The sequence below is a fragment of the Typha latifolia genome, chromosome 7 (genome assembly GCF_019914945.1).
Source record: "Typha latifolia isolate L0001 chromosome 7, TyphaL0001v2, whole genome shotgun sequence".
Lineage (NCBI taxonomy): Eukaryota > Viridiplantae > Streptophyta > Magnoliopsida > Poales > Typhaceae > Typha > Typha latifolia.
Genome location: NC_133092.1, coordinates 155,563 through 177,118, shown reverse-complemented (window position 1 = coordinate 177,118; position 21,556 = coordinate 155,563). Strand labels below are relative to the sequence as shown.

Sequence of the window (21,556 nt, the reverse complement as noted above, 5' to 3'; positions counted from 1 at the left end):
AGTTAGGAGACTTGTATATATATTATTCTATATAAAAACTACTTTAGAATGTTTAGGATAAGTATAAACTTAATCCCCATGAATTATAGCTGTGTTTATTATACAAAACGCAAGATTTCTTTCGTAACGACAAGCGTGATTTCTGGCAGCATTTGTAGATGTCATCGGTGGGCAGTGCAACATTGTGGGGGCTCTCTTTTAAATCATCAAAGAAGAAGAGAATCTATCTGCGTACAAAATAAAGGATATATATATATATATATATATATCATGTTTATCCAGTTTGATCATAAAAATGGGCAGATGCTGGTAAGTTTAAAAGAGTTGCGGATAATCTTACACCAAAGCTGGGATTTATACCGGGTATTTGGGTAATTACAGAGAAGACCCTCAAATCCGGGTTAAAGACCACCGGCTGCGGCACGTAAACCGTGTGCCCGGGACCGAAGGAACTGACAACTGTCGATTAAAAGCTGAGCAGCAGACAGTTCGCCGACAGCCCAACATTTTCACATGTCCACCTCTATTAACCGCTTTCCCACTTTTGTCTCCTCACTTCGCTTCCGTGACCATCTCACACCGCCTATCGTCGATCGGACGGAAGGAAATCACTAATAGATTTAGGTGAAAGGGGACAGAGAAGACCGACACATGGGTCCCGCGCTAGAATAATAGACACGAACGGTGAACGGCAACCATGATTTCTATAAACACGTGTCGACAAGTGGGTGGTGGGGTTGCGTGGGAAGGTCCGACGACTGCTGGACCGCATCTTATAAGGCAACGAAAGCGACAAGGAAGAAAGCGAGCTCGTCGAAGGAAAAAAGAGTAAAAGCCATGTCTTTCCCCCCAAACCCAAACCCAAACCCAAACCCTAGACCTAACGCGAGAGATATTGAAGAAGAGAGGGAGACAGAGATGTCCATCGAGACGGAGAGGAGCTCGACGGAGTCGGAGGTCTCCGGCCTCGACTACGAGGAGACGGCGCTGACCCTAGGGCTCCCTGGCGGGAAGCGTGGTTTCTCAGAGACCGTGAATCTGGGAATTAAGAGTTCTCTTATCGAGGCACGTGGGGATTCTTCTGGTGATAGGTCCGATGAGTCGCCGGATTGCAACGCCTCCGTCGCCGAGAAACCCCCTGCTCCTAAGTGAGTTTTTCCCCGTGGCGAAATTTGAGGGTTTGGGGAGGGTTTAATTTCGCTTAGCTGATATTGAAATCGTGTTTAATTATTAGGGCGAGGGTGGTCGGGTGGCCGCCGGTGAGGTCATACCGGAAGAACGCGCTGAAGAGCTGCACCTTCGTTAAAGTCCAGGTGGACGGCGCGCCGTACCTTAGGAAGGTGGATTTGGAGGCATACCGTGGATACGAGCAGCTGTTGGTTGCGTTGCAAGAGATGTTCTCGTGCTTTACGATTCGTATGCTTTCTAATTCCGTGCTTATGGTTTTGGGTGCTTGATTGATGAATCGAATGGTTGTTGATGTGTTTGATGAATTGTGGATTCAGGTAATTACCCGAATGAGGAGAGGAAATTGGTGGATCCAGTGAACGGGACGGAGTATGTGCCGACTTATGAGGATAAGGATGGAGATTGGATGCTCGTCGGGGATGTGCCGTGGAAGTAAGTGTTTTAGTCTCCTCGATGTCTGATCGTATTAAATTGTGCCTTCTACCTATGAAATTATGCTTCTTAGTTCCAGGATTACTGATGTGATCTTTATATATCTCTGTAGCAATCATTGTTAGGCATGTTACTCGCATCACTGCTTAGTATTATCTTCAAAAATTGGCATGTAATATATTATATGTTTCACAGTTTTGGCCCATATCGGCTATGTTATTTTGTGAATTGCATCATGATATGTGTTTCTTTTGCATGGCCTTTCTTTCTTCCTGATAATTTTTAGGATCTGTGGGTGATTATGCAATTGCTTTGTCTGAATTATAAAATTATGAAAATAGTATATGCATTATTGGTATGTTAGAATTGTGTTCCCCAAGAACCACGAACCAATTGCTTGTGTGAGCTTTTGCCTTTTTGGATGTGAAAGGCCTCCACCCCTTTAATTTCTTTTGTTTTTGATCCACTATTTAGAGAGGATAAGGAGCAGAGAGGTTTGAAGTATAGAATAGCCTCCTAACTCTTTGCAGACTGCAAACAAGATAATTCTAGACCTAGTACCTGTGACTCTTTTCTTTTAACCTTCCCATCAGAAATGAACGCGAATAACTCTATAGATGGGATCCAAGCAGTTGAGAACATCAAAATAGGAATTCAGTTTTTATTTTTGCCTCTTTCGGTTTAAACAAATATAGCAAGTCTCAATTTCACCCATGAGAGAGTAATCAGGCAGGATAAATGCATTTATATATGCTTTTAGAGTTACTGGCTGATTTGCCCAAACTTTGCACATATAGCAAGAGATACGCCCGCACAGTATGTTATAAAACATAGTATTGCTGGATTGTAAGTTTTCTCAGGCCATTTATTTTTGTATGCTACTTTCTAAACTCTTGGGGTTGTGAAATAGGATTTCTCAATCGTACAAATTATTCGGTGAACAAGGTCCCAATGTTTTTGTATTTATGCCTTCTATAAATCTTTTTGGTAAATCAGGCAGCTGAGCTGAGGATTTCTCTGTATTGCTCCACAATATTTGATCTTTGGCCATATATTTTCAATCCTTTGTCTGCTAGCGATTCATATTTCAGCTGTAAGCACATGTATTTGCAGAATAACTGCTCACGATACTATTTGTTCTACTCTTGTCTTCAACTGTCTGTGTAGTCACTATCCACGGTGTTGAACTAGATCTGACTTGCATTTTTCTCATATGCAGAATGTTCGTAGAGTCCTGCAAGCGACTTCGTCTGATGAAAAGTTCAGAGGCTGTTAACTTAGGTAACAAAAGAACTCGATGTGTATAGATTAGGTGTAATTAAATTGTGTTGGAATGCCAGTTCAAAATCATTTAATTCTTTCGTTTTGTTTTGGTGACTTCAGCACCAAGAGAAGCTCGCAGATGAGGGCGATCTGGATGCGATGCATGCGTACTACCCATCCAAGAATGAAAGCATAGAGGAAGAGACCCGCTGCCCTTGTTCTCCATGTAGCACAGAATTGTGTACAGGCATCTAAGTTTGAAGTGGTGCTTTTAAGTTTTAAGATCAGGGAAAGGAAAATTATCATAATTCAGTTGTTTTTATATATAAATTTTACTTTATGTGATGAAAAATATATCGTACAGTTCTTATCATGATCAATAAGGTGGAACAGATATAGAAGTGTAGCAATATGTGTCTGTCCTTGGTGGCCAGATCTCGGGTTGCCTCAGTGTTCGTGTTGGTGTCGAGGCTTCTGGCTCCTAAATTTGATGTCAGATCTTGTTCACTGGTTGTTCTTGTCTGAGTTTTTAGTTATTCTCTTCCAAACGAATTGTAATGTGATGGTGTGATTAGCAAATTTATGTCTTCTGTCGTCTTCAACTCTGGAGTTCTATAATGTTTGGTTTAAACAATGCTATTTATAAATAAGAAAGTTAATTCCTAAATAAGGAAAATTAACGCATTAACCAAAAGAGGATTAATATTCTTATGACATAATTTTTTGTGCAAAAAAACAAGGTGAAAATTCTGCTAACTAGGCTTACTAATTAGCTAGCTTTTTTTTTTTTTTTTTGGTTTAAACAAAAACAAAATGCAAGTATCAATGATAATAAACATTAAAATGTAATATAATTACTTTTTCTAAAACTCATAATGTTATACTTTTTAACCTACTTGGGCGTTGGGATGTGATGAAATTTCCACTTTTAAAGTCTTATTAATGGGTCCTGCATGTAACCCGAGTTTGACCCACCCCAGCCGGCAAAGAGGAATCTATTCGTCACACCGAGCAAGGTGGAACAGAGACATTGATCTTGACATTTTTCTTTTGTGAGGTGACACCTAACAAATCACTGCTTCATTGTTATGCTACCTTTGTACTATTCTTCACCATCCTGTCGCCATAAAGTATTCCTTGTCAAACTCACACAGTACCATTATTTCTAGGGGCCGCTCGCCCACACATACTGACTGACGCCTTCTAGACACGGATGAAGGACGAATGGTTGGCCTGCTTCCGTCTCCCCAAAGTAATCTTTTGGATAAGCATTACGATTCAGAAAAGTCCCTAAAAATAAATTGTTTTTATATTGTTGGGTTCCTAATTAAATTGGTTTACACTTGACTAGTAACTGATTCGATCGACCTATAGTTCTCGTGTGACTTATTTGAAATTAAGGAGAGCAAAAAGATAAAAAGATAAATTAGATTACAATTTCTTTTTCTTAACGTCACCAATTTCTACGCACGGAAGTCAATCTGTTCTAGAGTTTCTGCATCTCTAGAAGAAGACAGACGACGACTTGGGTGGATACTTTTTACGCCTTGAGAATTTATTGCGGACGTGCCCATTGGTCTGGTCATTTAGCAGCTGCAGTCTTTGCAGAGACAAAATTAAGGACTTCTAGATTAAATCACCCGTATGCCAGGAAAGTGAGAACCGAGTAAATATTTTAGTCCGCACGTACCTGGAAGTGGAGCCTAATTAGATTTTTTGAGACTCCTTGGAAAAACTAAAACCAAGCAATCTTATATTACCTATAGCCAAATAAAAATATGATAGAACAGTAAATTTTTTCAAAAATAATTTGGTGGTCAAACGAAGAATGACGCTTGCATCCTCATTTTATGCACCAAATTAAAGCTTATAATTTAAACTGGAATTATATAGTTCAGGTTCCATCTGGGTGGGGTTCTCTCCTACCCATTCCAGTCCACACGTTATCATTCAAGTCCTCAGATACCCCTCTTCCTCATACACGTATAACCGTTGTTTTTATTTCCCGTGCTAATCCACGTGGCATGATTCACATATCAACATAAAAACATAGCTGGTGGGATGCTCTTTTCACACGATGATAGAGTTGTCCAATCGAATTCATACGGTTTTAAATTTTAATGACTCTTAAGTATATTCTAATAAAAATTACTTAAGAATGACTAAGTAGATAGAAAAAGGGGGAAAAAAGAAAAGAAAATCTCATTTAGACTTAGACGCAGTTTTTTTTTTTTTTGATCATTCATGAGCCCGAAGGCTAGATATGGGCTGGACAAAGGGCCAACCCTCCCTAGATACAGAGGCACTTTAGGCCTCATCGAGCTTTTAGCTATCTAGTCTAGGCTTCAAGCCATATGCGTCGCCGAACAATTACTTCGAATCAAACGCCGCCAAGACCTGCTCCAAGCCGTTGCGTTGTCAAAGTTTAGACTTAGACGCAGTCGACACCTGGCCGTAGAAGTTGGCCTTTGAAGATTACTACCACATCTGATCTGACCGTCTGCACCCATGGTTGCAGGAAACTCGTGCAGCCAGTCCCCCATGGTTGCGCAATCGACACCTGCCCTCTCGGCCTTTCCCTTACAAAAAACTTTTTATATCCAACAGGAAGAACACCTCACATCCGGATCCCAGAGTTCATCTATTTCTTTCTCTCGAGGGGATTCTTTGCGTTGGAAGAGGCAAAGGGAGCAGTGGAACGATGTACAACGCACCGAGCGCTCAGGACCTGTCTTACTTCGAGCACGTCCAGAGGCGGCACGAGGAGAAGGGCTGCCTCTACGCTTGGTCATAATATAATCCCTTTCTTTTTATGTTTATTTATTGAAATTTTAGTTCAAAGATTATACTTATAATCCCCCCAATCTGTGGATGTTTTACTCAGTCATCTCGATCATAGAGCTCACAGGTTTTCTTAACGTCTTTTTTTTTTTGTAGAGAGTTATTCATCCATAGTTCTAAAATATGTTGGCATTCTTTTAAGACATTTTTACATGATAAATCCGGAGAGTAATCCTTCTAGTGGGCGAGGGGAAATTAATAAAGGGAAGGACTTGGTTCAAGAATTTCACTCAATTAATCACGAAGATAAACCTTCTTCATGATCATTTCTTTAATTGAGATTACATACAACATTCTGCCATAACTACAACCGCAATCTGAAAAATAGAAAAAGAAACTCAAATTTAGAGTTCTTCAGAAGGTCTTTTTCTTTTTTCTCAGAGCTGCATATTTTGATTCCTTAATTTCCTCCTGTTGACATGCATTCTTCTTCTACTGTGATTTTTTTTTTTTTTTGCAGCTTATTTGCAATGTGCTGCTGCTTCTGCTGCTTTGAGACCTGCGAGTGCTGCCTCGACTGTCTCTGCTGCTGCATGTAAGCATGTGGAGAGGGAGATCAGAACACTGCGAATCTGATTATATTGGATAAGAAGTAGTTCTCTGCAATAAAATGTAGTTGTGAATTTGCAGTAGATTGTCGTCATTCCCTTGTGTTGTGTTAAGTACGACGATAGTTGTGAACTCTGCTCTGAGTTTCTGGAGTTGTAATCTGTTATAAGTTTTTGATTCAGCAGCAGTGCTGAATTGGTTCTTCCATTGATATGAACTGCTAACAAGCTCGTAATAAGAATCACAAAATTAACACAATAGTTGCTATTATCCTGTTGTACATTGAAGTGTAGTGATGACTGTTTGATTGAATTCTATTTGAAATTAAGTTCTAATGACAAAGCCTTCTGCTGCACATCCATCAATATAATGTTCCAGGCTTGGCTTTTTATCTCTTTACTTCAAATATCTATTAGGAAGAGAAAATCCATACAGCTCTACACACAATAGCAAAAGGAAGCCAGGAACACACTCACTCAGTTGGAAAGCAGAACGTATTGTTCACCTCTTCATGCTGCTTTAAAAATAGTAGCAGAAATTTTTAAAACACATAACAGAACAAAACACAAAAGAAGGATAAATTTGTGAAGAATTAATAGGACAGGATCAGAATAAAGTTATCATATTACTCTGTATATTCTTTTGCCTATAAGAGCTCAAAAGTTTCATATATATATATATATATATATATATATATATATATATATATATATATATATCGAGAGCTGCCCCTCAATCCTCATGGCTTAGTATATGAAAAAATTGAGCTCAAGTCTTCATCATGATCGAGTATAATCAGTAATCACGCATGATGGGCTTTAATCCCAGCCCAAACCAGCCCAACCTATCCTACGTCGGCCCATTCTAATCCGGTCCGATCCGGTTTAGTCCTCGACACATCGGGAGTCGAGGAGGTCGTTTTGTCTCGTTCCTCGCTTATTGCCCTTCTAATCTTCTATCCTTGCTTCTTCTTCTCGGGAGAACCCCCATCTTTGTACTTCTGATCTCTCGATCGGAGCGGGAAACGACTGATGAAGTAGGAATCGGAGTAAAGAGCCCATTGACTGAGGTATTCCCCGATCACTCACCAAGTCTTTTGGATCGTTTTGTTTCTAGGGTTTGGGTGGAATCCTGAGCCCCAGCCGTCTAATTGTTCTTCGAATGCTTCATTATTGTACTATTGATGCTTTAATTAGTAATATCGTTGATGGATGCACTTCCCCTTTTTTGCAATATCCCAAAAGTTGTAATCTTTTCCAGTCTCCCCGGATTGTTGCATGTCTAGTTGCGGGTTGGTTTGTGTCAAAGTGTCTTCTTGATCATATTATGCAGTTAGGTTTTGTAGAGTTTTCAGGTCAGTTAGTAGAATTTATTGCAATAGTTCTTTTCCAATTAGGAGATGGCAGAGGAAGCTCAATCTGATATAGAAGCTCCACCTAAAAAGGATGTTGATGTGATGTCTCTGGAAGATGCAAATGTTGTGAAGGTAACTGATGAGCTCGAGACAGAGGCTGACCTGAGCGGGGATCACAAGACAATAGTCGTGGATGAAGGGGTCCCCCATGCGGGTATGGTCTTCAAAACCTTTGAAGAAGTTTATGACTTCTACAATCAGTATGCTCGCCGAATAGGATTTGGTACGAAGATTAGGAGGTCTTGGTACAGTCTTGAAGATGGTGAATGCAACAAGGTCACATTCACGTGTTGTAAGGAGGGCAAGAGAGTATACAAGAACTCAGAGCGCTGCAGCTCCTATCGTTTGCGACTTTCTGCTAGAACAGACTGTCAGGCAAAGATCAAGGTGCAGAAGAGATATGCTGATGGCTTGTTCCATTTGACAGAAGTTGTTCTTGAACACAACCACCCGGTCAATCCTGCAATGTCAAAGTATTTTCGCTCCCATAAGGATGTATTTGACGGAATGAAGAGACAAACTGTTATTCGTGTGAAGGGACAGAGAGATGTTGCATCCAGTGTACATGAGAATGAGAATTCTACTGGAATGCGATCATCTTTTCTTGGAAATGAAGATAGCGAATCTCTTCAGCAGTTTCTGATTCGCATGCAAAGCAGAAATACTAACTTCTTCCATCTGATGGATTTGGATGCAGAAGGCCGTGTCAAGAGTGTGTTCTGGGCTGATGGCAGGTGTAAGTCAGAATATCAGTACTTCAATGATGTGATTGCATTAGATACAACCTACCTGACTGGTAACTATGAGACGCCTTTAGCATCATTTGTTGGAGTGAACCATCATGGCCATTTAGTGTTGCTAGGCTGTGGATTGCTTTGGAATAGGAAGGCTGCAACATACAGGTGGTTATTCAAGACATGGCTCTCATGCATGTCAGAAAGTCCTCCAAATGCCATTATCACTGACCACTGTAAGGCTATGCAGGAGGCAGTGGCAGATGTTTTCCCAGGAGCTCATCACCGCCTTTGCCTCTGGCATATAATGAAAAGAATACAAGAGTTTTTGGGAGGACATACTGAATATAAAGCAATAAAAGGAATGATGAAGAGAGCGGTTTACGACTCTTTACATGTCGACGAATTTGAAAATACTTGGAAAAACATGATTGAGAAGTACGAGCTTGAAGAAAATGATTGGCTTAAATCTCTATATGAAGATCGACATAAGTGGGTTCCAGTTTTTGTCAAAGACACATTTTGGGCAGGTCTGTCTACTACTCAACATAAGGAGAGTATGAGTTCCTATTTTGAAGGGTATATTTTTCCTAAGACATCTGTGAAACAGTTCCTCTGTAAGTATGAGACAGCTTTGCAATGCAAATATGAAAAGGAAATCCAAGCAGATCTTGATTCATTCCACAAGAGTCCACCTCAATTGATATCAAAATTTTACATGGAAGATCAACTACGAAAGATTTACACGGTTGACATTTTTAAGAAATTTCAAGAAGAAGTAAAGGCTATATTGTACTGCATCCCTTTGCTAGTTAGTGTAGATGGACCAACCTCTCTGCTCGAAGTTAAAGAACCCATACAATTGAAAGATGGCAATGTAATGGATAACAAGAAATATGAAGTTAGATACAATTCAAATGATCTTGAGGTGCAGTGTATTTGTTGTTCATTTCAGATTAGAGGGATTTTATGTAGACATGCACTGTCAGTGCTTAACTTTCTAGAGGTGTATGAAATTCCAGCCCATTACATTTTGGAACGCTGGCAAAAGGACTACAAGCAAATCCACATTTTCCCTCCTCCTATCGATAAAGTATCTTATGGCCCTTTGGAACGTTATGGTAGTATATACAAGAATTGTCTTAAATTTGCTGAGGTAGGAGCAGTATCTGATGACAACTACGTAGTTGCATTAAAAGTCTTAAATGAGGCAATGGGTGAACTTATTGCAAGTGATTGCACAACCAATGGTATACAACTGAAGACTTATACCATGAGCAACAAGAGAAATTTAGGAGACGAAGATGAAGATATTCATGATCAGGTACAAGAGACACATAAAGGTCAACATTTAAAAAAAAGGAAAGAATCGTTAGCAGAAAAAATAGTTAAAACCAGCAAGAGAAAGGTATTATTTGTCTTCTGTTTCTATACATTAGTTTGGTGTTGTAGTTCTGTTGCTAATTTCTCTTTTTTTCTTAACCATGCTTACATCTAATTGATGAATGATTGACAGATTTCTCAGAGGAAATCAGCTGTTAGTACACAAAATGATATGATTCGTACGGCCCCGAGTACACCACAGTTTGACCATCATATTTGGGCACAAGAAAGCATCAACCTGATGGTTTGTATTTACCGCATAATATCTCTGCTGCAGAAGCAGTTGAGACTTCTACCTGTTTGTTGCTTAAAATCCTTATTTCTTACAGGAACCAGGCAATCCCACTAACTTGTCAATCGGTAGCCATTTTGGAATGCCATTGAACCAGCATCATGTGCTTGAGAATCAACCTGGGATTCGATGGAACTTTCAACAAATGTTTCAAGTTTGTATTCTGATTTCTTCTTATCCTGTGATACAAGTTTAATTGGAATAATATATATCTCACTGATTGACCTCTTCTTGTAAGATGATGTGATCAATTTAATTGATATGCAGCAAGCGCCAGAGGGTCCCGCAGGGCCATGGGCTGGATAAAGTGGGCCATCAACTTAAGAAAAGCAACCATAGGTACGACAATGGTCCTTGTTCTGACCATTCTGAGATGAATTTATCCTGATTTTTTTTCATATGTTTTTGTCAAGATCTTGATGAGACTACTACAATGGAAGTGTCATACATTCCATAGCATGGATTGGGTATCTCTGGTTTTAACAGTTGTGGTTTTGGTTGCTGTTGTTAATTTGTCATGGCTTGAATTGTTTTTTCCAATCCTTCAATTGCTGCAACAATTTTCTTTTCTTATTAGCTGCAGATGGGCAGTAGGTTAGCCATTCCTCCTAGACAATTGACCTCAGTCGTTAGCTCTATGGCCAGATATTGCAAGTGGAGAAGGATCAGAACTATAGATTGAAGACCACTCAGATGGCCCTACAGATGTTAGGAAAAGCAATACTGTATCAACAACTCACCCAGAATCTTGGCACCAAATATATGTATGTGGTATTGCCAATATGCCATCTCTCTCTGAGGTGGTTACATGATATCATTTTGTAAAAAGAAGAAAATGTACAGCCAATAAGCCTCGTGGAAAGAGTTTTTTTTTTTAATTTTTGGGAGCATCCATATGGCGTCGGCAATGCTTTCTCATGCATTCAGTTGTTATTTTTGGAGATCAAATCTTTTCTTTGCCATTCTATAGACTGATGATAGTTGTTAGGTTATCATTTTATTTTTCTTGTGTGCTTTTCTTTGAATTCCCCGCGAAATGAAAATAGTGTTGCAGGCTCCTTTTAGAGTTGACTTACTATTCTTTGCTCTTATTATGATTCGATTTAGAATCAATATTGCTCACAGTGCTGTGAGAATTGATGTTTATTTTGCTGGCCGGTCAAAGCAGTGAAGATGATGGAGGAAATAAAGAGTTTGGTTGTTACATAAATTGTATAACTGAAGTGGTATAAGGACATTTTATATGTGAATTTGATGCTAGTCATATCTTAAGAGTTCGGTTGTTGATCAAGTCGAGCCCAAAGTTAGTAATGTTGAGCTAAACCGACCAAGCATTATCCTAAGTTTCTAATGCATTTAATCGTTTTTTTATTCTCTCTCTCTCTCTCTCTCTTATATAAAATTTTTCTTTAGTAAATAAGAAAATAGGATATTTTCTCTTTTCCCACTCACGTTCGTCACGTTTGTGGCGTCTCTGCATCGGCGAGCGAACCAACCGTAATGGTCGTTTGGAAGAAGTTTCCTTTGATCCGACAAGTTCACATCTTTGGTAAATGAGGAAATCCGGATGGAGTAATATCCTGCATTTGGCGCTACAAATGATTAGCCGCTCGCACATCGGGCGTGGATCTGGCGTCAATCGCGAAGATTGCCTGCCAAGTGCCAACCATAGGTAGGAACTTCCTGCAGTCGAAGCACTCGGATCATCAGCGATCAACGTCTGCCACGTAACCGAATATTATACGAATATCTTAATTCCTGGAGTGCAGACGATCCATCTTACCTGCTCCGTTTCGTTTCTTAGATTATTTTATTTCTTTTGGTTATTTTTCCAAAGTAAATGAGGGACTTACTTTACGACCGTATTAAATGTTAAGAAACTCTCTATATATGATATTGTTATCTGCACACCACTTGTTTGTATAATCCACGAGATGAGTCCAATTTGACTACTTCTGAGTATACCAAGTAAGAGTGTAAGACTAGAAATGTAGAGCAAGTAGTGGGGCCTTTGAGGAGTTGTTGGACTTTCATGCGGTTGGCTGGGGTTTGGTGGGTGATCGGGCGATCTCATCTTTCTCTGCTCTGTCATCTAGGTGTGTGTGCTGTTGGCCTTCCACGAAATTAGGGCGCTCCAAGGTTCTTTCTTTAATCTTTTTTGGGTTTTCCTTTTGATCTGTAGCTATATCTGTTAAATCCATTAGGTGGTAGGTGGACTTTCGTGAGAGGAAGCGGGATGGGCACCTACGCCAAGCTCGCGAAGAGAGTTCTGGAGACCGAGAACCCCGTCATGGTCCAGGTGAATCTTCGCTTCTTCTTTTTTGGCCTAGTGTTGGTTGATTTCTCTTCTTTTGCCTCCTGAAGTGAAAAGAAATTTGGGCTTTCTGGGTTAGTTTTGTTTCTTCTATTTAATTGCTAATTGATAAATTTTGTTGATGGATTTTATAAAGATACACCCTTTTTGTTTTCAGATACAAGAATTGATCCGTGGAGCAAAAGATGTCATGTCTCTAGCACAGGTATGCATTACTGCTGTCCCATGCTGAGAGATGAAAGAATTCGATTGGTCCCGAGTGAGGCTTGTAACTATAATAGCACGCAGTGGCACGAAAGTCCAGCTTCGAGTTTTCGTTTTCTTCCTCTTCTCCTCTGAAACATTTGTTTTCTTTGCTCCTTCCTTTTCTCATTTGTAATGGTCGGGAATATACGAGGAGAAATATATTGAGAAACCTCAATTGACGATACCTTTTCGTGCCTGGATTGATTGTAATCAATCTCGAGTACAACCTCATACTTTACTACATTTTGATGTAGGGAGTAGTTTATTGGCAACCTCCTGAAACAGCTCTGGACAAGGTGAAAGAAAGTGTATGGGAACCTTCGACCAGCCGTTACGGTGCTGATGAGGGTCTTCCAGAACTCAGGCAAGCTTTAGTTGAGAAGGTATTCTTCTTTAATTTTCAAACTTAGTGATTTGAGTATCATATGCCATAGCTCGCTTATCTATATAGTATACTTGTCTGCTGCGACTGACGAGTCTGTCAAGGATTCATTTATGTCTGTATTAATTCAAACTTTGGTTATAATATTCAATTTTCATGCATACGATTTATGATCTTATAATGTTAAGCAAAGTTTGAATATTTGGCTTCTATTTCTTACACATTGCTATCCATTGCAGTTACAACGAGAAAATAAGTTAACCAAGTCATCAGTTATGGTAACAGCTGGGGCAAACCAGGTAAACATCATTTTGTCATCATTCTTATTAGAAAAAGTAACATCTAAATCAGTAATTTACTGACTATGTAAAAGTAGCCTTGTTATTTGTGTCGACTTTATATGCTTCTACTCAGACTAGGTTGTGATGGTTCCTTTGATACTTGAGGTTGAAGTTCCTCTTTTTCCGTATTCAAATATTGCACTCTGTTATACCCTCCTTTATTTATGAAACTTAATTTTGTTTTGCTTGGTGTCGTTTTTCTTTGGGTTGGACAGACTTGTTCAGCTGATTAATTGTATGGTTGTTAATTTGCACTGATACTTTAACTATATAAATTGGGCTGAAATGATGGTAATATTTACTTTTCCAAAAGAAACTCCAAGTTAAAAACAATTTCAATTACAAGAGGAGGCTAAACATGTATGATAATGTGGAGAACATTAACTAACCTTGTATTAATGAAAGGAAACGATGAATTTATTTAATTTCTGTTTCCATGGAAACCGCCTCAACTCAATGTCTCCACAGTGAAGGCAGTTCAGATGGGTTCTTAAAATCGTTTACAAAAAGTTAAATTTGAAGGTAGGTTAATTGTTCTTGTATGAAATTTGATTTTTTGGCTACTTACATATTGACGTCTAAACTTTCTATTAATGTTGTTCTGTGTGAAGTATTTCTATTAAGCTAAATAAGTTACTAGTTACCATTTTTAAGATACCTTTTATTTATGCAATCTTTGACTTTTTGTTCACATTACCATGGCAGTTTAGTCCATTATTCTACCATTTTAGAAACCTTACATCATTCCTATTCTTGTTAAAATTTAATCTTATTACCTGGAAGTGCTATTATCAATTGAGCATCATTTTCTTCTTTCATTTTTAGTGATCTATACTATACCTCATTAGAGTTAATTAAGTATATTATATTGGTCCTCTTTTGTAAGTTGTAACTATAACACTGACACATCTTCCTTGCTTTCTTTGTCTACTGTGTCAAACCTTGCTTATCACTTCTAACTGCTGATATCATGAACCTTGCTTCACAGGCATTTGTAAATCTTGTCCTCACCCTTTGTGATCCTGGGGATTCAGTTGTTATGTTTGCACCATATTACTTCAATGCATACATGTCATTCCAGATGACAGGAATCACTAACATATTGGTTGGTCCTAGCAATCCGACGACACTTCAGCCAGAAGTGGGTGAGTTCTTCCTTTTGTCATAGTATCTTTCTGCCATTCTGCAGAGATGAACACCAGAGCATTTATATAGGTTCTTTCTGAATCTGGAACCAGTATGCTTGAGGTTTTGTTGTTTATATTTCCGTTAAGTGATGATCAAATCACTTGATTTCTTCCTTACTCCACCTACTATGATAGCTGTTGTAAATGGGAACAGAAATCTCATCATTCTTAACAAGCATGAATGTGTATATGTTTAGTTTAAATGGTGGATAGGTGTCCATTTTATTATGTGAATATTGCTCGAGATTAATATTAAGCCATCTCAATATAATTCGAGGTCCTGGGCAAATGGTTAGAATGTGGCCCACATTAAAATAATCCTGAAGTTATCTAAGGATCAGGAAGGAGTTCGGTAGGACCTGTCATGGCCACAAGTAAAATGATCAAATTCAAATAGTATTACTGGCGGCAGACACACTAATGGGTCTCGCCATTGATCTAATTGGAGTCAATTTCAAGAGCTCGAGTCTGAGGCTCTGTTTCTGACATTCAACAATTCCTAACTTGTTTTAAATTTTATCAATTCACTTGTTTCTCTATATCTGAGAAGCTGCGACTGTCAAAAGATCCAACAATATTGGAAGATTAAATAGGAAACCTTCCTGTTTGTACAGTATTTTCGTACATATGTATGGTTTAACAATTTTTTTGCTCATGAGATTAAGAATTATGTTCATGTTTTTAAAATGTCAGAATGGTTGAAGAAGACATTATCAGAGGGAGGCAACAATCCAGTCCCCAAACTTGTTACTGTTGTAAATCCAGGAAATCCATCTGGGGCCTATATTCCAAAACCTATTCTTCAGGTCTCTCTTCCCCTATTTGTATATATGCACACATATTACTATTCATTACACGACAAAATTTTCCTCATCATATTTCCTTGTTTCCAGAAAATTTCAGATCTCTGTAGAAGTGCTGGTGCATGGCTTGTTGTAGACAATACATATGAGTAAGTATATACTATGATGGTTTTGGTTTTGAAGGTCCGGAACATTTTAAGCACAACTTCTGATCAGTAATGTTCTGTATTGTACATACTAATCCTACTTGATATATACTTCATAGTTACAGGTTATGATGAGAACTGTTTAGTAGCTTTCATTGCCTTGTAATTCTTGAATTATAGGAGTGAGTGCTTGACTAGTGAGTATGAATTGTTGTATACATAAAGCTTTTATTTAGATGGTTTTGTATAGCTACCAACATAATGGTCAAGTGAATTTTTGTTATCTGGGCACCAGTAACCTTCACTTCCATCAACTAGTAAAGTCTTGTTGTCTTGATACTATTCTTTATTAGCTTGATTGAATTTTCAGGGCTATAGTACCTTTATCACTACTATTATACTTCCACTCATTTTGGTCCTCCTCGCCCTCTGATGCCACTTTGTCTTAGATCAGGTTACCGCCCTAAATTTTTGTACTATTTGATTGCTGGCAAACATGTTAAACAATCCGTTTATTGGTTTACTTGCAGTTGTAGCTTAATTTCTCCTGATGCTACCCTTTTTGCTGATTTACTTGTTTCTTATTCAATCTGTTGATGGATTCACATATTTTACCACTTTTTAGTGAATTGGTCAAAGAAACCAAGTGGTTGGCTTTTTTGCTTATTAAATGCATTTGTTTGTATATCGTAAAAAAACTTCTATATTCTTCCTCTCTAGATATGCCACAGTTTGCTCTGCACATAAAATATTTCTTTTTTCTTGATTTAGTTAGTTCTTTCTTCTCTTTGTTTCCAGGTACTTTATGTATGACGGGTTGAAACATTTTTGCATAGAAGACAACCATATTATAAATCTGTTTTCCTTCTCGAAAGCCTATGGAATGATGGGATGGCGTGTGGGATATGTAAGTTAACGGCCTACTATCTTTTCTCCCTTGTGGGAAAACTTGAAATTTTAAATTATCAAAATTTCAGAAGCCAATGTGTTATATATGCAGCACAGTTCTTACGACGAATGATCTCAAACATTATTCTAAATAATTATGGATTAAACTCGTTTGGCTGAACCTTCACTGACAGGCAGAGACTTTGATACCTACAAGCATTTGTGCTCTAAGAAGTTAGGATGCACAACTCTGAGATGGAATGTTAGACATACATCCATGATAATTCAAACATAATCACTAGCTTGCAGTTTCACATAAAATCTATAGTGTACTATTAGTTCTTTATGTTTTGTTGGGTTTGTCTGATAGGAGGTGCTACTCATCCTTACTACCCTTCAATTATCTTTTAATGTCCGTAAGGGTTGCAATCAGGTTAGGTTAGCCGGGTTCGGGTTGCGTTAGGTCATGGTAATGTAAACACAAATATTACCTATTCATTAAACATGTCAAAATTATTAAGTACAAACATGACCAGTTTATTAAACGATCATAAATGGGCTGTTAGATAACAATATTATCTGAATTTATGTAAGTTATTTAAGTTATAAACGAGTTTATTTGGATTATAAACATTTATTTGCAGTATAAATATTTTTTTTTGTGTTATAAACATGTTATTCGAGTCATAATCAAGTTAGTCAGGTCAAGTTATAAATGGATTGACAAGTTTAAGTCATAAATGGGTTAAATATGTTGATATAATAAATATAGATATGACCCTGTTTAACAATTGAGTTAGGCAATTTAACCCGTTTATGACCTGTGCTCGATTATATTAAATCCAAACTCGTTGAACGCCTTCGAGTTCGTATCGAGTTATTGGATCAGGTCAAAATTTGTCAACCCCTAAGGCCCTAACTCCTCGACCCCTAAAAGGTTACCTTTGAAATTTAAAATGTCTTGACCAATAAACTAGTTCAACCATGGCTGAAATTGAGCTTCCAACTCCTGTTTTTGTGATGTTGTCAACTATTTGGTTGACTTACTAGTGTAATATGACTTGACTCAATCCATATCTTTTACACCGGGTGACAGAATTTCTGAATTTTTATCAGTAATGCTTTTGCATAGTGCTGCATTTGACATAAATTTGTGCCTTTGAGCCTTGTAATGGTGGATCTGTATTATGAGTAGCTTGCTTGGACAAACAGAATTCGATCTTGTTGTTAGAGATAGATTATTCACCAACACATAATGTCTTTAACTAAATAATCTTACACAAGCTAACTATTGCAGATTGCATATCCAACTGAAGTTGAGGGTCTTGGTGCTCAGCTTCTCAAAGTCCAAGATAACATTCCTATCTGTGCCTCCATTATTGGGCAGCGCTTGGCTCTTTATTCGTTAGAGGTTGGACCAGAATGGATTAGAGAAAGGGTTCAGAACCTTGTGAAGAACAGAGAGTTGCTTGTCAAGGCCCTGGCTCCTCTTGGTGAAGGAGCTATTAAGGGTGGGGAGGGGGCTATTTACCTCTGGGCGAAGCTACCGGATAAATATTCGGATGATTTTGAGGTTGTCAGATGGCTCGTAAGAAGACATGGTGTGGTTGTAATTCCTGGGAGTGCCAGTGGAGGGCCTGGATACATTCGCATCTCTTTCGGAGGGTTGGAAGAAGCAGACTGTGAGGTAGCCGGGGGGCGACTAAGAAGGGGGATTGAGGAGCTGGTGAGAGATGGGATGGTACAATAATAATTGCTAAATTTAACAATGAATACATGGTAGATTCTTGAATGGAATTGGAAAATAAGTTCTTAAGGCAGCAGTACGTTTGCCTTCTTCTGCTGGAAAGCAAGAAAATTTGTACTGGTCACATCACATAATATTCTGTTATGCGGATGCTTCATCATTCAACCTTGATTATGATGTTGTAGCTTCCAGTTCTTTTTTTTTTTCTTCCACTTCTTAATAAATGAGAGGCGATTTTTATATATAGAATGTTTCTTTCTTACTGATAAACGAATATTGTTTTATCCAATCTAAAGGATCCTTGACGGTTACTATGCATTTGCTTCAATTGAGCAGTTGAAGTATTTAGCCATCATTTGTCACTTTAAAAAAAGAGTAAAGGAATCTATGCCACTGCAGACATCAAATAACAAGTCTTCATGCTTTGATCCTCTCAAAAGTTCCTATTTTCTTGGACAGCAATTCAATTGCTGCCCTCATTTCGTGGAGGTTAGGAGGCGATTTCCAATTCTTAGTCGGAGGTTAAAATGTAGATGGCGATTTACGTAAAAAAGAAGTTGATTTCTGCAATATGTGCCATGTGAGATCACACTGCAAACTCACACAAGGATTGATGCCAATGGTGCATGTGGTTGGGGTTACAGCTGCTTGCAAACAAACATCCAATTTATTCACTCTACTAGAGCAACTCTATACATGACCCAATAAAAAAAACAGGGATTTATTATGCATTTGAACTTCGAGAAGGAACATAAATGCTAGCACAAAAAGGTGGTGGAGAAAAGGTATTCGATTAAATGCGGCAGCTTATCCCACCCCAGATAAATGCTGTACTCATTAAGGTGAGCTCCCCTGTTAGGTAGACTACATGGGAGCTTACTCAGCTTCCTTGCAAGGTCTTTACCTTTATCACTAGGCTCATTAACTTGAGCTATCTACCTCCTATCACCATGCTTGTGGGGCTCCTATACTTTATTAATTGGAGATAGCGATTCACAATGTACTACTACAAATTTGATGCCAGACCTTAATATGGCCGCTTAATGACGATGCACTGTTTCAATTAACTGAGTGCGCTGATATCCAGTAACAGTGACAGCTGCTTGCATTCAATAAAAGTCCTACGCTGTTTACATAACAAGACCAACTAATATGACAAGTTGAAAGAATAAATGGATATAACCGAAAGTATATGTAACTATCTTAAACTCAGTCCTGTAAATGGATGGTTCTTCCTACCAAGTTTTCCAAGGAAAACCTCTTGTCAGAGTTGAAGACCAGGAACACTGCACAAAGGCCTACATACAGTGCTGCAAGTTGGATTTTAGCCACAGAAAGAAACAAAAATTGGAGTTGAATTACAATATAGCCATATAGGCTTCTTTTCCTGTGCTGGTGTTAAGAGATCAAGTAAAAAGGTTCTGAATTGTAGATGATATATAACTAACTTATTATCCTCTCAACCTTGTCATAATTTTCCTTTGGAGTCACCTTGCAGCAAAGCTGCCATAGATAACAGTCAGACTCTATGTAGAACAAGAAAATTTACTAGGGATGACTCGATTGAGACGAGGTCAACAACTTCACCTGTCTCAACCAGAATAGTGTGCTGAGCTGTAGTATATAGGAACTGCTGCATCGAGTATAGAGAGAGAGAGAGAGAGAGAGAGAGAGAGAGAGAGAGAGAGAGAGAGAGAGAGAGAGGTACCAGTCTAACATCACCTTATAATATTCAATGAGAAAAAAAAATCGCAATATAATACCAATTCCTTGAGGGGTATTTCATGAAAGTAAATCATCGCCACCTGACACCAAATACAAAAGATGAATAAAGTGCTCCAATCCTCTTCTGCAGTAAGTATAACATCTTTCAAGTTTCAACCTTTGGTTCTCTAAAATGTCAAAGGTTGGTAAAGATTTAACCAAGCATTTTCATAAAAATTATGGTGCCTTGTCAAAGGAAACTTGATCATAAAAAAGAAGAAGGAAAATGGCTAAATATCAATAAATCATCAGTGGGGATTCACATGTTGTGTTCTGAGATGGACTACTGGAATTGGCCACTGTAACTTGTGAATGATGCATGAGACAAGCTGATATCCACACCAATTTGGTCTGCGAGTGCGATGAATTGGAACAGCATTTATTGTTCCTCCTAAGGCAAGTAAGAATGAACTGTCCGAATATTAACACCCTTGCTATGAGAGAATGCTTTCAGTTACTAAGAGGGTGAGAAAGGTCTAAGGTCATGGTCCCAGGAAAGGAACAGCTCAGTTCTTTTCCGTAGCTCTATCTATAGTCTAAGGTGAGGAGAAACATTAGAGATGAACCTTGAAATTACTTTGTTATTGGCTGGCAGAGCAATATTTATGTCTTTCACATGAAAAGCACAGTGTTGATGACTATTAAGTGCAGCAGACCCAACTTTCCATCCGTTTTAAGTAGCTGAAGCTTAACTAGATTCAGAGATGGTGTTACTACCAGAGCAAACAGTAGTTGGGCAGGGAGCTAATCTCAAGTAAATGGTAAAACATATATAGTGTTCTTTTTTCCTGCTTCACCACCAAATTCTTGTCACATACCAACACATCTTTGTGGGATAGCATTGTCATTGTCGTCCTCCAGCTATCAAATAGGTGCTTAAATTGGATCCTAACTTTTTCCATGTGAACATATCATGTTATCATCTTTGCTCCCTATCACCAAATTTATAGGTGGGGACTCTTAAATTTATTGCAGTTCTTCAATAATGTCAGAGGACCTTGTTTCTGTTTTCCTTTTCCTTTTTGCTAGTTTTGATATCACGAATATGACCAACTTATTATAGACTAGGTTCGACATATATTCATTATCAGATAATATATATGTTGTTAGGTTCGACATTAAACAAGCCAACTGCTGACAAAAATTAATTTCAATCCAAACTGATATAAGCTCTATGAAATTTTTTTACTTCAAAATTACAGAGCTTCACTTTGCCATGATATTATTCTCAGCCAACATTTTACACAGACACCCACACCCACACCCACAAATTCAATTCAAATCAATGTTTAAGAGAGTCGGTTAATAGTTCTGTTTTAGATCAATTCAAATCAAATTTACCCTAGAATATAGAAATTATATAGTCACTAAACATCATTATTTTGAGGTAAATTTAAGTCCCTTTAACTGAATCTAAATGCGAAGCAAATTTATCGGTTACTAATCTCACTAAATTCGGCAGGATGCATCTCATCACACGGGAAGATGTCTGCAAACAAATCAGACCTCTCATATCAAACGGACGGTCGAGATCTCTCCTTACCCTTCTCAAGGAGAAACGAGGTCCCGTGGAGAACCGTTTCTCCTCTACGTCGTCCCAACTACTAAAAAGGAGACGCTTTAAACCCCGTCCTCTCAACGG

The 21,556-nt window shown here is 38.3% G+C and overlaps 3 protein-coding genes and 1 long non-coding RNA gene across 13 annotated transcripts; all 4 read left to right on the top strand.

Moving 5' to 3' along the window:
* The first annotated feature begins 745 nt into the window (after positions 1–745).
* On the top strand, positions 746–3,485 carry LOC140792221 (auxin-responsive protein IAA1-like). The gene is made up of 5 exons (XM_073143076.1): positions 746–1,148; positions 1,235–1,416; positions 1,506–1,620; positions 2,840–2,901; positions 3,004–3,485. The coding sequence occupies exons 1-5, from the start codon at positions 838–840 to the stop codon at positions 3,024–3,026; spliced, it is 693 nt and encodes a 230-aa protein (XP_072999177.1). The 5' UTR covers positions 746–837; the 3' UTR covers positions 3,027–3,485.
* Positions 3,486–5,399: 1,914 nt separating this feature from the next.
* On the top strand, positions 5,400–6,531 carry LOC140792995 (uncharacterized). Its single transcript, XR_012109857.1, has 2 exons — positions 5,400–5,670; positions 6,185–6,531. It is a non-coding gene; the product is annotated as an uncharacterized lncRNA (long non-coding RNA).
* A 653-nt stretch (positions 6,532–7,184) lies between these two features.
* LOC140792384 (protein FAR1-RELATED SEQUENCE 6-like) lies at positions 7,185–11,154 on the top strand. Of its 8 annotated transcripts, none has more exons than XR_012109746.1 (7): positions 7,202–7,342; positions 7,670–9,829; positions 9,938–10,048; positions 10,134–10,250; positions 10,364–10,435; positions 10,510–10,563; positions 10,674–11,154. XR_012109746.1 is itself a non-coding variant. In XM_073143358.1 (6 exons), exons 2-5 carry the CDS (start codon positions 7,673–7,675, stop codon positions 10,400–10,402), a joined length of 2,424 nt encoding a protein of 807 aa, XP_072999459.1. In that variant the 5' UTR covers positions 7,185–7,342; positions 7,670–7,672; the 3' UTR covers positions 10,403–10,435; positions 10,674–11,154. The 8 variants fall into 8 exon arrangements, 6 of the variants coding, with proteins under 6 accessions (XP_072999459.1, XP_072999455.1, XP_072999456.1 ...); XR_012109747.1 differs by having other exon boundaries at positions 10,680–10,819; XM_073143358.1 differs by lacking the exon at positions 10,510–10,563 and having other exon boundaries at positions 7,185–7,342.
* Positions 11,155–12,040: 886 nt separating this feature from the next.
* On the top strand, positions 12,041–18,392 carry LOC140792161 (aromatic aminotransferase ISS1). Of its 3 annotated transcripts, none has more exons than XM_073143001.1 (10): positions 12,041–12,192; positions 12,301–12,395; positions 12,568–12,615; positions 12,911–13,039; positions 13,278–13,337; positions 14,368–14,524; positions 15,260–15,372; positions 15,460–15,518; positions 16,314–16,422; positions 17,701–18,392. In XM_073143001.1, the coding sequence occupies exons 1-10, from the start codon at positions 12,129–12,131 to the stop codon at positions 18,151–18,153; spliced, it is 1,287 nt and encodes a 428-aa protein (XP_072999102.1). In that variant the 5' UTR covers positions 12,041–12,128; the 3' UTR covers positions 18,154–18,392. The 3 variants fall into 3 exon arrangements, with proteins under 3 accessions (XP_072999102.1, XP_072999103.1, XP_072999104.1); XM_073143002.1 differs by having other exon boundaries at positions 12,081–12,235; XM_073143003.1 differs by having other exon boundaries at positions 12,106–12,235; positions 12,308–12,395.
* Positions 18,393–21,556: the final 3,164 nt, after the last annotated feature.